The sequence below is a fragment of the Hippopotamus amphibius genome, chromosome 14 (genome assembly GCF_030028045.1).
Source record: "Hippopotamus amphibius kiboko isolate mHipAmp2 chromosome 14, mHipAmp2.hap2, whole genome shotgun sequence".
NCBI lineage: Eukaryota > Metazoa > Chordata > Mammalia > Artiodactyla > Hippopotamidae > Hippopotamus > Hippopotamus amphibius.
The window spans coordinates 100550-117311 of NC_080199.1; the positions used below are offsets into that span (position 1 = coordinate 100550).

Sequence of the window (16762 nt, forward strand, 5' to 3'; positions counted from 1 at the left end):
TTACACAGGCATCACTGATTAAACCTCTGGCCGCTGGTGACTGAACTCACTCTCCAATCTCAAGCCACCCACGGCCCCAGCCAGCTGTTAGCTCATTAGCACGCAGAGGACACTCCTGCCACTCGAGACTACAAGGGTTTTAGGACCCGTGTGCCATGAACTGGGGAAAAGACCCTGGGCTCGGTGCTGGGAATGCAGCTGTGAGTAAGAGACAAGCGCCCACAATTAAGGACTCACACTTGACAGTCTTGCCAAGGCAGTGGTGGCCGTGTGGGTGGGAGAACGGTGTGCACAGCGACAAAAAGAGCGAGGAGTGAAGCAGGCACTCTCAGGTGGTATGAGATGCTACAAACATGTAATAAACAGAATGAAAGGACAATAAGGCCCCACTGCACAGACAGGATGTGAACAGGGACCAGGTGGTGAGGGCAGCCACTCACGAGAGGGCGTGAGTCTCGGGGGGAGCTCCCTGTGAAGGAAGCCAGGGAGAAAGCGCAGGAGGGCAGCAGGGTCAGGCTGACTGTGCCCTGTCCAGCCCGCATCTATGCTTGTTCTACATGCGTGTAACCTGATCCCACACACACACATCTGTTTTTAAAGAGCTTCATGGAAAAGATCACACAACTTTTTCGGATGTTATTTATAGCCTGCAATTTATATACAGTATTCAGGAACTGTATTTGTGACTTTGGTAACCTGACTTCCTACTTCAACGTGAGCTCGCTGCTTAGTTTTCACGTCCTGAAAATACACCACTGGGTTGCTCTCCTTGAGTCATATTTTTCTTTATTGTTAAAAATAGCCATGAAGACCTCTCTCTGCCTCTATACTTTTGGGTTATTGATACAAATTCTTTATGCCTTTCTTTACAGATTTTATTTTTTAGCTTTTTTTTTTTGTTTTAAATTTCAATTCTCCAGGTGAATCTTAGGTCAGAGATCCCCAAACTGAGCACAGATCCTCGTTAAAGGCTACCCTTGGAGTCTGATATGTACAGTCAGGTCAGAACACCAGATACTCGGAGGACAGAGATATAGATGGCTCATGTCCCTGGGGTCTAATCTGCCAGGATTCTGTTTTACCAGATGCAGTAAGACTAAGCCTTTCCCTTGCTGTGCCCCTGTTCTGGTTTCTTTTTTATCTATATGAAGTGTCCTACAGTTACTTTTACTGACATAACTTGTTTTTATTTCTTCGGCTTATTTGGGATTCTAATTGCATATTCAAACATAAAAATAAAATGCTATGCTCCAAATACTGTAAGTCTTACTTAAAATTATATTCAAAATTGTAGGCCACAAGTTTTAAAGAGTCTTCCCGAGAAACTCTCCAAGCTGTTGACAAACGTGCTTTGGAGAATATAAAGCATTAAGTGCTATTATTCTTTGCTGAGAAAAGGAAAAGGTTAGACAATATTTGCATACCTGTGAGTATAAAATTTGCATTAGAGGTGTACCTACTTTCCCTCTGGTCATGACAGAGTTGACTTTCTACAATGACAAAGGCCTTCCCATAATATTAAGGTTTCATTTTATTTTCTTCCAAGAACTGTTAATTTATACTGTTGAGACTAAGTATGTTTGCTATAAGAAGTATAGTTGCTACACTTTTGTTATGAAGAGTTGTGTTCACACTTAAACCACACAGACAAACAGAAGACGCTCTCCGAGTTCTTTCCTGAGGGACACGCTGGCTTGGCCTGTTCCTAGGCCCATGTCCTGGCAGAAGCAGGACGGATGATCTTCATTTAATAATCTTGACTGGATTCCTCAACGTTATTATCAGATTATAAAGACTATGTAGATCTGTAACAATTGTCATCAAAGCCAAGATGAAAGAAACCACTCTGGCTGATTTCTTGTGGGATAAAGGGCTACCTACTCATCTTGCACACTGAGGTTTTATCTTTGCAGCAAACTCGCTGGAGCAACAGGACCCGGCCCACACCTTTCCATCAGGTTGAGTTTTTCAGCAAATTCTTAAACTTAAAAAGAGACACTTCAAGAGATCGTCTTCAGAAATTCCATTATTCACTAGTGCTGTTCATTGGATATTTTAGGTTTTCCTCCAGGCACTTCCAATGTCCCCAAACTTGAGGTTAGGCGGGGACATGCACTGTGTTCTGGCCAGTGAAATGTGGGCAGATGGGACCTATGACTTCCACGTGGAAGGTTTAAGAACCAGTGTGCAGCCAGCTGTGTTACACACCCCCTTCCCCATCATAAAGACTGTGGAAGCAAACGCAAGATGGAGCCTCATCAGCCTGGGTCACTGAGTGGCTGTGAAGAGCAACGCACAATGGACACGTAATGTGAATAAGAACAGAACTTTAACTGCGTGAAACCAATGAGATCTTGAGACTCTTTTTACTGCAGCATAACCTCGCCAGTCCTGATCGATGGACTGTGTGTCTCATAGGAAGGTTGTTAAGAAGTTCCCTCCATTGCTAGCGAACTCCATGTGACCCCATATGACCATCTATGGGAGAAACTGTTTTAGAAGCAAAGCCCTAGAAAAAGCTTTGCTTTCCTTGAAGGAATGGCATGTTTTCTCTTCATGGATAATGAAAAATATGTCCCTTGATCAACTTTTCTGTTTCTGACTGCAAGCACCTCAGAAAGGAATCGATGGCTCAGCTACGGCAACTGCGATCTCTTCCCCATCCTTCCCTTTCTCCCTACGGCCCCTAAGTCCTGACCTTTCATTTCTTTCCTTTATGAATCCCTAAAAGGTACCTTAAACCCTTCATGGAAGAGGTAAGACTCACATTAGGTTGAAATCTAAGCTTAGCTGGAGTCATCTGAGAAGAATACTAAGAAGGTAAGGGCTGACCCCAGTTTGGGCAATAAATTTTACACAGAGGAAAATTCCCTCTGTGCATGAAGCTACCCTCCTAAAAATGCATCCGTCAAAGGAAAAACTGGGCAAGAGAGGCAGAAACCATTGTCACTTCCACAAAAGAAATGATACAACCCACTGCTATGAGCCAGCCTGCATACAGAAAGGCCAGTATACACAAAGCCAGTGGGTTTCAAATGTGTAGTTTTTGAGTTAGGAAATCTTTCTTGAAAGGTAAATATAAGCAGAAGCCCAACCTATGACATTCAAATGTGGGCTCCTCTGGGAGAAGCGCTCCTGCCACACCCAGGAAGCAGGTCCTCTCTCACCCTTCCACGCATGTGGTCCCCCAAACACAGCAAGCCCAAAGAACCCTTGGGGCTCAGGGAGCACAGTTTGAGAATGACTGCTGTAGAACAAAGAACTCTAATAGTAAAAGACTACACTAATGAAAATGTTCTTAAAGTTCTAAAGAGCTAAAATACCTAAAAGGTAGACCTATTTTTGCAAAAAAAAAAAAAAAGTCTCCTCGACTTTACCTTCATCCTTACTTCTTTCTCAGCAGTTCTCTTCTGTTTTTCTGCTGCTTTCCTTTCACATTTCTCCTCTTCTCTTCTCCTTCTTTTCTCTTCTTCCCGTAAGCGTTTCTTCTCCAACTCCCTCCTCCTCCGTTCTTCTCGCTTTTCTTCTCGAATTCTCTAAAGATGTGCAAAGTATGTGTATAAACTGTCTGCGTGGACTTGACGGAAACAAGAAGGCTATTCATTGGGTAAAAGGCCAGACCTACCTGCTTTTCTAATTTTCTATTTTTAATATATTCCAAAAGAGGTGTGGTTCTTCTAGCTAAAATACAAAAATGGCAATGTAGTATTTAACTCTAAAATAAGATTTCTTTATTTTAAATACTTGCTTTCAATTTAATCTTTAAATAATTAAGGGAAGAATATATCATTTTAAAATTTACATGAGCATACACTGTATTTGAGGGAGTTCTTACTCTATCACCATAAAGTCAAGTAATTTGGAGGTACTGACAGTCTACTGACACACTACGCATTTAATTCCTGATTCTTAAGGGGGTCTCATATATGACTCACAAAAAAGGTATACAAGCGAAAAAGCAAAATGAATTCAATAAACTTTCCGAATGTCATAATGTACTTATATACAGATGGCCTCCACATCCACTGGTTCCGCACCCACAGATTCAAGCAAATGTGAATCCAAAATATTTGGGAAAAAAATTCCAGAAGGTTTTAAAAGCAAAACTTTTTGAATTTGTGACTCAGTGGTAGCTATTTTCACAGCATTTACAGTGTATCGGGTGTTATAAGTAATCTAGACATGATTTAGAGCATACAGCAGGACGTGGGCAAGCTGCATGCAAATATAACACCATTTTATTGCAGGGACTTAAGCACCCACAGATCTTGGTACCCACGAGGGGCGGGGCGGGACTGGAAATGAGTGAGGACTCTGCTCTGCACTGGAGGTTCTGGTCTTGTCGACCAGGGCAGGACAGAGACCCACCTGGGTGGGGGGCGGGGAGCCGACACCGAGACCGCACCTGCCTTCCCTCCCTTCCTACAAACACCTGCCTTGTTCCCCCAGAGGACTGATGTGATGGGTAAATGAGACGCTGATTAAGAAAGTGCTTTACAAACCATAAAAATGTATCATTTACTAAATAGAAGATGCACGACCATGCAGCACAACACGGATTTAACCAACAGTGAAAGTGTTCCCACCTACCAGGCTCGGCCACAATCACCTATGAGGAAGCAGGTCCCAGGGCTGGTAAGTCTCAGAGCTGGGACCTGAGCCCGGGTCTGTCTGCTCTAAAGACCCTGATATGCCTGCACTAACCTGCAACTTCAGGGTGAACTAATATTTGCGTTTAACCCACACTGCTCAGACTTGATCACAAGAATCCACTAAAGGTCAAAATCTAAGAAAAGAGAAAGGCATTTGCCATGAATTACCTGATTAAGATTAAATTTAGGCAGAAACAGGAATCACAGAAACAAAGTTCTATAGCCTCACCCTGGGCTAGTGGATTCTAAGTCACACTTATTCACTCAGTAAATCTGCATCTACCGTGCAGCAAGCACTGGGCGAGGTGCTGGGAACGGGAGAGAATGGACTCGTCCCTCCTCTGCAGGGGGCGGCTGGAATCTGCAGGACACTGTGTGTGTGACCAGCAAGTGGATATCTAACAACTGCCCGGAAGTGAAAGATCTTGCTACTTCCCTGCAGCTGTCCTGTACAGGGCACTTAAGAAGAAGTGGTAAAAAAAAAAAGGGGGGGGAGGGGGAGAAAGATGAGTTCTGTAAATAATTTCTAATTTGCTTCTTTGTTTAGCTCTTCTTAAATCTACTATGTTCTACAGTGCAATTGCAATTTGCCCTCAATACTGTTTCTTCCCCATGGCAGTCATGGTGCCACAACCCCCTGATCTGCTCCAGTCAAGCTCCTGGAGGCCTCTGTCCTTTCTGCTTTCTTATCTCCACACCCAATCCTCAGCCAGCGCTGCCAGCTCGACCTCAGAAAACAAGATGACTCTCCCGGACTCGTTCAAGCAGCCTTTCCTGATGACAGCAAAACCCTCCTAGGCAGAGCCCAGCTTCTCCACCTTATGGAGCAACCAGAGTGACGGGGAAAAATCAATCAGACCACGTCACTCCCTTGATGGTCTCTAGCTGTTCCTCAAATAAAATCCAGCCCATCGTGCTGTGCCCCAGCCCTCCAGCTACTCTACCGTTTGCCCACCATGCGCCAACCACGCTGGCAGGCACCCCACTCCTGCAGGCCCAGAGCTCCAGCCTGCAGCCCTTGTGTTTGGAGACCCCTCTTCTTCCATCTCTTGGCCCAGCTGGTCTCGGCTCAAATACGGTCTTAGAGGGGCCTCTTCCCCTAACCCAATATTCTATTCCATTACGTCTGTGGTACTTACCACAAGTGGAAATGCTCTGGCTTGAGCATTTCAACATGCGTTTGCTACAGTCACCCCACTAGGAGGGCAGCTGCATGAGGGCAGAAGCCTGTGCATCCTGTTCACGTGCTGTTGCGGTGCCCAGACTCAGAGTCGGCGCCCAGCCAATATGTGCTGACCACATCTCCATGAATACTTTAGTGACTAAAGATCCCTTGAGCCACATATTAAATCACCTCTTACAAAATATAAAGCTTCATTATTAGACTAATGAAGAACGTTTCAATAATGTTAACCTTTCTTACTAATTTACTCAACACATACCTTCCAAATACCTAAACTTGTCCAAGCAATGTATTATGTGCTGAGACTACAAAGACAAAAATACACTTCTGTTGGGGGGTAGGGAGACAAAATGAGAGGAGAGGGAGATAAACAGATAGGAAGATAAATTATAAACAGTGTAATCGTGCTGTCCTATAAGTCTCAGTGGGTAAGCAGGAGGTAGGCATGGGGAGGGGAGGGCAGAAGAGGTGGGAGGAGCACTGGGCCACGAGCGGAGGCCCCAGACCCAGTGGAGGCAGGGAGACACTACACATATATTTGGGAACAACAAGCAGGTTGCCTAACAGAGAAAGGAGTTTCACGTCTACTCTTGAGTTTTGGGGGACTGCTACCAGGAGACAGCCATTTCCAAAATATACCATGTGCAGGTAGAGGGCTGAAGGCCTGACTCAAACCAGATTCTGTGCTCTGGCTGGGCTTATCCACTCATCTGCCTCATTCGCTCAGGGGCCTTGATAGTGTTTTGAACAACAGCAAGATGACCTCACAGGTAAGCAAAGCATCTCATTTCTGTGAAGCTCTTTGCAAAGATGACTGACTTCAACTTTGAGACATAAGCTTCCCTGATGCAGCCCGGCACACAGCACTCAAATGTCTTTTCTACTGCTCATTCGGAACTCTGAAACAAAATGACTGTAAAACACCTGAAAATTCAGGTGTTCTCTCTCCATCAACAGATGCTCAGAAATATTTTCCCAAGTTGCAATCTTGCCATCTTTCCTTTTATCAAAACTGGGAAATACTCTGTATTTCTGCCAAGCCTGTCACATGTGTCAATTTTTTATAATAATCATTAAAAAGAAAAAATATATATTCTATAAAAACATCTCTCAATAAAGTAAAGGGAAAAAAAATGGGCAAAACAGACCAACAAGTTCTCTTGTCTTTGCCTCTATGTCTCCCAGAAGAGTTTCAGGATTGGCACTAGTTTTCTCCTCCTCCACACAGTAAGTTTCTAAAAACTTCTTATATTCTGGATCTGTAAATTAAAATAGAAAGAAAATATATTCCTCCCCATATATGGGAGAGGAATTATATGTGACCAGTGTGTTTAATTTGGCAGTTTTACACACCAGCATTTGAAAAAGGACTCACCATCTTCAATGCTTCCAGTTTTGGCATCTTTTTTCTTTAGCTTCTTTTTGGCTATCTTCTGGAATGGAGCAAATTCTACCACTGCAGGATATTCTACGCCTTTAACAGGAAAAACAAATTACAAAAGCCATTCTGAAATTCTACTGTATTCATTTTAAAACAATATTCTAGCTTACTTAAGCATTGAGCACAGCACTGACAATATTATGTTTAAATTATAATTTAATTACACTTTCAAATAACAGTATCTCAGCAGATCAAACTCCAGATTTAAACAAAACATGAGAAACTGTGTACTAAATAAAACAATTCCTCATATTGTAGTTGTGGTTACATGACTGAATACATTCAAAATTCATTAAACTGTATACCTTAAAGTGGTATGTTTTACCATATGGAACTTATACTTCAATAAGCCTTATCACTCTTCCACCAAAGAGTTTATTTTGGAATATACCTTTAAATAGGTTTCCTAGCCACATCTTACATTTTTTAAATTTAAAAGGTTAACTCAATCATCAATCTGTTATATGAGTTCAAGGAACTAACTTTGTTTACAAGAGACACTCTGCTAAAAGAGAGGTTTTCAAAGGGTGTACATGATATTCAGGTAAGATTTTCTTCAAACAGAAAAATTTAGAATGAAAGTCACTTGAAACCAATTTTGTTGTTATGTGGGGTGGGAAACATTCACTAAGTATCTGCTTAATCAAGAGATGGAACACTGCTACCTCGGTACCAAACCCACTGAGTAATCACTTTTATAGCTGTCAGATGACTATGATATTTTAACTCTCATTTATCTGGAAGACACTTTTGTGTATTTATTTTATCCTCAACTATCCAGAATAAAGTCAAGAACCAGGAGGAGAGTGGGGCTTCAGACAGACAGGGACAATGTCGGATTCATTTTCAATGCTGCATCCATAATGCCTGGTACATAGTACTAGGATAAAATAATTTGGTTTGGGGACATAAAAGAGTAAAGTTCACTTATCTAGAAAACTCATTTAGGTGAAAAGCACCTCTCCCCAATGATAATACATGAATAGGTTGCCACTGCTACACAAAATTGCTGGGATTCTTTGGTTTATGTGTAATTTTAATTTTTAAAATAAGCCCACAATCAGAATAACAATCAAAATTTATGAACTCTCTTTAAACTTTCTATTTTATATTGAGGTTTAGTTGATTAACAATGTTGCGATAACTTCTGGTGCGCAGCAAAGCAACTGTGCCACACACATACATGTATCTTCATGAACTGATTTTAGACTAGCATCTAAGGGTTCTTAATTAAAACCCACAAACATCCAGGAAAACTTAATTAGGTACGTAAAAATTATAATAGTTTAAAAAGCCAATGACCCAACCTTTACTGTCAACGAAGATATATCCATCAAAACGATCTCTAAAAAGAAGGATGTCATCAGGATTTCTAAAGTTAATGTATGCTCTTGAGTAGAGATGAGGATAAAGACTGAAAGAAAAGATAACAATGAAAATAGTAAAAAACTGAAGGCTTCTTTTAATTTTTTTTTTTCCTGGATACAACACACTACTTCAGATTAAAACCTTTATGCCAAAGAATCACCTCTCAGTTAATTACAACAATCTGGATATTCTTTGGCAAAAAAACTCAAAAACAAACAAAATGTTAACTGAGATAGTTTTTAATGATTTGGGAGCGACACTTTAGGTTGGTTTCTCTACTGCACAGTTAAAATACTGGTCCTCAGAGGTAGAAAATCAAAGGCAAGGTTATTTAAAGATCACTCCTAATCGCGCATCATGACTGCAATACAATCTAGTCATGATTCATTCAGAGAAGAAAATATTATATTGCAAAAGGGATCCTTTACTGATTTAAAGAACACGTTTAGGTATCTTAAAGAGTATTTACTGTAGCACATGACATGGGATCTACGGAAGAACTAAGCCTTTCCCTCTGTCTCACAGCTACCAATGTCCTTCACAGGCAGGAACTTTCAACCCCATTTCATAGATGAGAACACCGAGGCTCAGAGAAGTTAGGTGTGTGCAGAGGGAGCAATTAGTAAAAAGGCAGGACTGGGATTCCAATCTGAGACCCTCAGAGTCCAGTGCCTGACCTCCTTCAACTGCACTAGTTTTCCTAAACTTTAGTCATTTGAAAAAATCATATTTATGTTGTTTTTTTAAAAACTAAATCTATAGTTACCTGTGATATTTTTCTTTGACTGAACTGACCTTTTTCACTTAAATGTATTTATTCAAAAGGAAAGTTTATATGGCTACCATAAGTGAGAACTCCTGATACTGAAGAGAAAAATAAAGATAACATGAAATTACTAAGAAATCACACAGTGAAAATCACTAAATTCTAGCTGAACTGTCACCTGTTGGGCTAACTTGAGGTCAGCTCTCTTTTCTAGTAAAAAGGAGATTTTTAAGTGTTAAAGTATTGTCAGAAACATCTTACTACCAAGCTGTCTAAAAGAATTGAAAAAGATATAACTTAGCAGGGGTGGGCCAAGGGTGGGGGTGTTAGTGATGGTAGCACTAGGAGGCTTCTGGGGTCTGGAATGTTCTACTTCTTTCCCTGGTCTTAGTTACATGGTGTGTTCACCTATAAAAATCATTAGGTTATACATCTATTATTTACTCAGTTTTCTCTCATATCTCTTTACAATTTACTTTAAAAGGTTATATGAGGGGACTTCCTAGGTGGCGCAGTGGTTAAGAATCCGCCTGCCAATGCAGGGAACACGGGTTCCAGCCCTGGTCCGGGAAGATTCCACACGCCACGGAACAACTAAGCCCACGCGCCGCAACTGTTGAGCCCGTGTGCCACAGCTACTGAAGCCCACACACCTAGAGCCCGTGCTCCACAACGAGAGAAGCCACTACAAAGAGGAGCCTCCGCACCACAGTGAAGAGTAGCAGCCCCTCTCAGCAGCTAGAGAAAGCCCGCGTGCAACGAAGACCCAATGCAGCCAATAAATAAAATAATTTTAAAAATCTTTAAAAAAAATTATATGAAATAAGGTTTAGTTATATCCAAAGTAAAAAAATTCAGCAATATGTTGTTGGATTGCTTTTGTTTTTAGACTATGGTGGTGCTATGGAGATATTCAAATCTATTTTAGGGGAATTTAGTGATCTGCCTACTTAGGAATAACGTTCAGAAATAAAGGTCTGCACGGAGCGCTGCGTACGTGTGGGAAGGAAGATGGACGCAGACACGGCTTCTGTTATCCGTGTCACTTTACCATCACCTGACAATGCCTCTCAGCACTTTTTTTTCCTTCGGCTGTGCTGCGCAGGGCGTGGGAGCTTCGCTCCCCGAGCGGGGGCCGAACCCGGGCCGCAGCCGTGACAGCTCAGCGCCCCAACCGCGCGGCCACCAGGGAAACCCCTCCGCCTCCCCACCGCGGTACAATCCCCTCACCTGAGGTCCGCGGGAAAGAAGGCGAAGTAGTCGTGGGCGGGCAGAGGCCGGAGCTGCTGCGCCAGCTGCTCCCTGGTGAGGCCGGGAGGCAGCCGCCGGATGACCACCTGGGGAGAAACGCCGGCCGGCTTCCGGTGCGCCGGCCACCGCACCGCCGCGCGCGCCCGCCCCCACGCGCCCCAGCGGGCGGCACGGCACCCGCAGGGCCGCACCCGCGGCGGCTCCGTCCCGGGGGCGCCCTCCGCCTCCCGCCCGCGGCCCGCCCGCGCCCACGCCCCGGCGCCGCGGGCTCCGCTCTCCCGGCCCGCCACCTCCCCTGCAGCAGACCAGGCGCTCGGCAGCGTGGACGGCTACTGCCCGCGCTGGGGAGCCCAGCGCCACAGCCGCGACGGGAAACCACCACAGGCTGAACTGACTTCTTCCTCCAAAGCCCGAAAAGATCGCGCCGAAGGGCGTGCTCGCCGTCGCGACGGCCGCCCGGCCCGGCCGCTGTCCGCGGTGCTGAAACGCCCACGGCCCCGCCCCCAACGGCTCAGGACCGTCCTCTTATCGCGATCTTTGCCGGCATGGCCCAGCCCTCACCCCGCCCCCACCTTGCTCAGGACCGCCCTCTTTTCCTCGCGAGGTTTGCCTGCGCCTCCCCCGCAGCCGGAGGACGAAGCCGGCGGCGCTTCGGGATCCCGCCGCGGAGACTCCCGGCGGGACTGGGTTTCTGCGGGAGACGGCTTCTCCCTCCCGCTCGGACCTCGCGTAGCAACCGCCACTCTGGTGGCTCCGGCTCCCTCCTTCTCCGAGCGCATCCCGCACCCGCCGCCGAGCCGCCACAGCCTCCCGTCAGCGCCGAAACCTCGCGAGAAGGGGGCCGCCCCCACCCAGTCCCAGGCGTCCCGAGGCCGCACGGCCCCCGCCCCCGCCGGCCGCTCCACGCCTGCGTCCCTCTCCCGCCCGCGACCTCCGATGCCGCCCCCGCCCGGGCGCGAGTCCGGGACCTGCGGGGCGGCCCCGGGGCCGCGGTCAGCAGCCTGACGTAGGAGGGGCTGCGCGCGGACAGCGGCTTGGAGGCGCCGCCCAAGAGCGGGTCAGCGGGGCGGTCGGGGCCCGAGGGCCTGGTCCGGGCGGGAGCCGTTCAGAGCAGAGCCGGCCGTCCAGCCGAACGCTGCGGAGGGGGACACACAAGCGCTCGCGGGCTGCTTCCAGCTGCCTGAGCTTCCCGGGAAACGGGAGCGTTTCCTCAGAGCAGCAGCCACACGCGAGCAGAGCGAGCGGCTGACGAGCGGCGGCGATCAGCACGTGGCTCTCCCCTGCGGAGCGGAAGAGACGCCCGGAGCTGAGGGAGGGGATTGGCTGCGGAGAAGCGGAGAACGAAGGTGCGCGGCGGCGGGTCCCAGGGCGCGGGTGTCGAGGCCCGCAGCGGCTCGGGCGCCCTGGGCGCTCAGGAGACGGGGCCTCACTGGTTTCCACCGTGGGTCTCACTCAGCGTTTCGAGGCTCTCCATGGGATTCTTTCACAAATACTCAGGCGGAAACACTCCGGGTTAGAATGATTCATATAGAAGTTAATTTTTAAATGCCACGTTTTTCCATATTCATTTTGGCAGCAGTTTTCATCCGTAGCAACTTTCTTCCCAGAACTTTAAGTACAAACAAACGTAGACACTTGAGAACAGACTGACTGAGGCATTAAGAGATGAGGGAGTCGCTGGCAGCCGCTGGGGGTAAATCCAGGTTTAACTCAGTCCAGTCCTTCATCCCTGAACCACTCACTACCTATGAACACACTTGAAATGTGTCATTTTAAGGGGGCCGAAAGACTCACAAAAGCAGTTCCGAAACTGGGTTCTCTAAAACCCCAGAAAGGAGGCCAGGAGCTGTTTTTATTATTTCATACATTTTGCTGCAGAGCACAGGTCTAATGGATGGATAACAGTGGCTTAAAGCAACTGGGGACCGTTACACTCCAATTTTTCTTTAAAGATGACAGCACGGTCATTTTAAAGTTGGCAAGAAGGCTGACTTTTAGGAAACTAGCCATTATGATGAGATACTAGAGAACTGGGTGGTAACAGAAAAATACTTGGCAGTACAATTACACATTACCTTTTTTTTTTTTTTTGACACTTTCTGAACACAACATATTAAACTGTTGCTGATGTGAGGAACAGCTTTGTCAAATGTCATGAAGCTCTTGTCTTTTATGTCTTAAAGCACTGTCGACAAGATCATGGCTTACTTATCAGTTCACTTTTCCAAAAAACTGAAAATATCATGCCACATGACCTATGAAAAAAATAAAATGTTACTGTCTGGTGGGCAAAATAAATGTGGAAAAGCATTAATACCTTCATTTTTATTTATTTTAAAAGTGACTATTTTAAGTTTTGTCATCTGATATTCTAGCCCAGCTAAAGAGAGGGGAGGCATAAAAATAGGCATATGTGATGCCTGACAGAGAAGAGATAGAAAAGCCATTGTAAAAGAAAAATGAAAACTCAGGAACACTCTGAGTCTAAATAGCAGCAGGCAATTCAAGGACTCTAAGTGCATCACTGCCTACGGCTACCGTGGTAGTGTGAGGAGCTGAGACAGGGAATGGGGCTGAATGCAGCCTTGGATGCCTCACTAGTTGTGCTCAGATTCCTCATCTGTACAAAGTCTTCAAAGACTTACTGGAGTTAGCACATGGGGGCCTCAATAAATGAGAGCTATTTTTCTATCTTATATGCTATCTCTATTTTCTGCCTTAGCTATTACATTTCTAACCCTTAAAAAGGTAGAAATATACGATACGTTTTAGGTTAAGATAAAAAGTTTTACTGTTTAAGGGAGAATATTGGAAATTCATTTCTATACAATACCTTATTTGTTAATGATGCTGTAAATAAATGTCTTGCAATAAAACATTTTCTATGAAAAAACAGGACAATGTGCCTGATGTCAGGATGAGAGCTTGAAAGAAACGATTTCAACAAATGAAGGACCTAATTCCATCTCTTTATTGTACTAACAGTTGTTCTCTGCTTATAGTTACCCTCTATTTAACAGCAAGACTTTTTATTTTGCAAATTTCAGTGAAGAGGTGAAAATATGTTCAAAGATTAGAGATCTAGTAAAATTTTTGTACTTGTATAAACTTTTTAAAGATAATTTTAACATGTTTTTCATGTTGTAAATCACCTGCCAATGTGTGAAACTATGTAAGAACTTTTCTTTCTTGCCCCCAACAAATGTGGTATATCATTTCAATCAGTTCTGCCACAACTGATTCAGATGCTTGGACAAGATAGTTATCTAAGCTGTGACATATTAAAAATGACATATTACTGGAGAAAAGCAACTGTAAAACTCAAGACACCCTAATTAGTTCAGGCTCTGGCCCAGTGGACTGTGCATGGCTGTATTTAACTGCCTGGGAAATGACTCCGGAAAGAGGCTGGCTCAGCATGAAGAAATTCCTGGACTGGCCACGATGGTGGAGTAGAATGAGCCTGAGCTCACCTCACCTTATAAGCACACGAAAGTCACAACTGTTGGCAGAACAACCATCAGTGAAGAAAACTGGGACCTACCAGAAAAGAGCTTCCACAACTGAAGACATAAAGAAGGAACCATGAGATGGGTAGGAGGGTGGACTTGTGATGTGGTCAAGTCCCGCAGCCCTAGGACCCCAAACTCGAGAATAATTACATTGCAGAGGTTCTCTCGAAGGAGGGAGGGGTCTGAGCCCCACGTCAGGCTTCCCAGCCCAGTGGTCCTGTACTGGGAAGACAAGCCCCCAAAACATTTGGTTTTGAAGGCCAGCAGGACTTACTTTTGGGAGAGCCAGAGGGATTAGGGAAATAGAGACTTCGTTCTCAAAGGGTGCACACAAAATCTTACACGCTCCAGGACCCAGGGCAGGAGCAGTAATTTGATAGGAGGCTGGGTCAGACGGACCTGCTGATCCTGGAGAGCCTCCTAGAGAGGCAGGAGGCAACACAGACACCGGGGCAAGCCACTCTTGGAAGCTCCTTCTACCACATGGACACTGGTGCTGGGAAGTGCCCTTGGAACCCTCGCTCTAGCTTATAGCTTGTAGGCACCACTGCTGAGACACCTGAAGCAACTAACTGAGTGGGGACATAGCCCCACCTGTCAGCAGACAAGCTGCCTTGAGACCCCTCCTGAACCCACAGCCACCTCTAGACAAGGCCCTGCCCACCAGAGGGCCCAGGAACCAGTTCCACCTACCAGTGCATAGGCCTCAGCCCTGCCCTCCAGAAAGCCAGCTGTAGCATTCAGACCAGCCTTATCCACCAGAGGGCAAACACCAGATGCAAGAAAACCACAGCTCCACAGCCTGCAAATCCAGCCCGCCCACTTGCAGCACAACACAAGCTTTGGGACACCCTGGCCTCTGTACCCAACTGTGTCAAAACTGGCCCCCCCAACCAGTGATGCAGTACCAGCTCTGGGAACCATGGGCCCTGCAACCAGACCCCAGGACCTGGCTGTGCCCACCAGTAGGCTGGCACTAACCCCAAGACCTGGCTCCACCCGCCAGTAGGCAGGCAATAGCCCCAAAGTCTTCTGGACCATGACTCTGCCCACCAATGAGCCAGCACTAGCCCCAGAGCCCCCAGGGATTCTGCAGTCAGCTGCCTCCTGACCAGGCCCCAATGACCAGACCCCGCCAACCAGCAGCCTCCACACAAAGCAGAACTTGGCAACCAATCAGACTGGGTGCCAACCAAGCCTACCAGACTGCTCACATGGTCAGCCCGCCACAACAGGAGGACCCACGCAGTCCTCACGGGGGAACCTCAGAGCACACGGCTCAGGAGACAAAAGGGGAGTGCACTGCTGGGACGTATAGGACATCTCCTACAGAGGCCACTTTTCTAAGGTAAAATTACAAACAGAAACTTAAGCAAAATGAGGCAACAGAGGAACATGTTCCAGATGAAGGAAAAAAATAAAACCACAGAAGAGCTAAGTGAAGTGGAACCTACCTGAGAAAGAGTTCAGGGTAGTAATTGTAAAGATGATCCAGGAACTCAGGAGAAGAATGGATGCGCAGAACGGGAGGTTAGAAGTATTTAACAAAGAGTTAGAAAATATAAAGAAGAACCAAACAGAGATGAAGAAGGCAATAATTGAAATGAACAACACACCAAAAGGGATCAACAGCAGAGTAAATGACACAGAGGAACAGATCAGTGAGCCAGAAGACAGACTGGCAGAAATTACTGATGCTGAACAAAAAAAGGAAAAAAAACGAAAAGGAACAAGGTGGTTTAAGAGACCTCTGAGACTACAATAAGTGCACTAATATTCACACTATTAGGGTCCCAGAAGGAGAAGAGAAAGAGAAAGGGGCTGAGAATATACCTGAAGACATAACAGCTGAAAATTTCCCTAACCTGGGAAAGGAAACAGTCACCCAAGTCCAGGAAGCACACAGTCACATACAGGATGAAACCAAAGAGATACACACCAAGACACTTAGTAATTAAAATAGTAAAAGTTGAAGATAAAGAGAATATTAAAAGCAGCAAATAACATACAAGGGAACATCAGCTGACTTTTCAGCAGAAACTCCACAGGCCAGAAGGGAGTGGTATATTTAAAGTGAGGAAAGCAAAAAACCTACAACCAAGAATATTCTCTTTGGCAGGGCTCTTATTTAGATTTGATGGAGATCAAAAGCTTTATAGACAATACAAAGCTAAGAGTTCAGCACCACCAAACCAGCTTTACAAGAAATGTAAACCTTCTCTAAGTAAAAAAGAAAAGGTCACAACTAGAAACATGGGAATTAAGAAAGCAAAAAGCTAACCAGTAAAGGCAAACATAAAGCAGAGGTAGCAAATCATCTCAAGCACAAAGCTAGTAGGAAGGTTAAAGGATAAGAGCAGTAAAATCATCTATATCCACAATAAGCAGTTAAGAGATACACAAAACAATGAGATGCAAAATATGATATCAAATACAAAAATCGTGAGGGGAGGAGAGTCCAAAGCAGGGATGTTAAAATGCATTTGAAGTTAAAAGATCAGCAACTTAATTCAATCACGTATACATACAGATTGCTATATAAAAACCTTGTGGTAACCACAAACCGAAAATCTGTAAGAGATACACACA

The 16762-nt window shown here is 45.3% G+C and overlaps 1 protein-coding gene across 2 annotated transcripts in view; it reads right to left on the reverse strand.

The window, feature by feature from the left end:
* UPF3A (UPF3A regulator of nonsense mediated mRNA decay) overlaps positions 1–11502 on the reverse strand; it is a 42535-nt gene extending 31033 nt beyond the window's left edge. Inside the window, exons 1-7 of one of the 2 annotated variants that reach the window (XM_057707812.1) lie at positions 11234–11502; positions 10641–10747; positions 8584–8690; positions 7211–7309; positions 6984–7094; positions 3626–3681; positions 3378–3536 (exon numbers count right to left, since the gene is read on the reverse strand). In XM_057707812.1, the coding sequence (XP_057563795.1) occupies positions 3378–3536; positions 3626–3681; positions 6984–7094; positions 7211–7309; positions 8584–8690; positions 10641–10747; positions 11234–11440 (846 nt within the window). In that variant the 5' untranslated portion in view covers positions 11441–11502. The remainder of the gene's footprint in view (positions 1–3377; positions 3537–3625; positions 3682–6983; positions 7095–7210; positions 7310–8583; positions 8691–10640; positions 10748–11233) is intronic. The other variant, XM_057707813.1, reaches the window with a different exon arrangement.
* Between the last annotated feature and the right edge of the window lie 5260 nt (positions 11503–16762).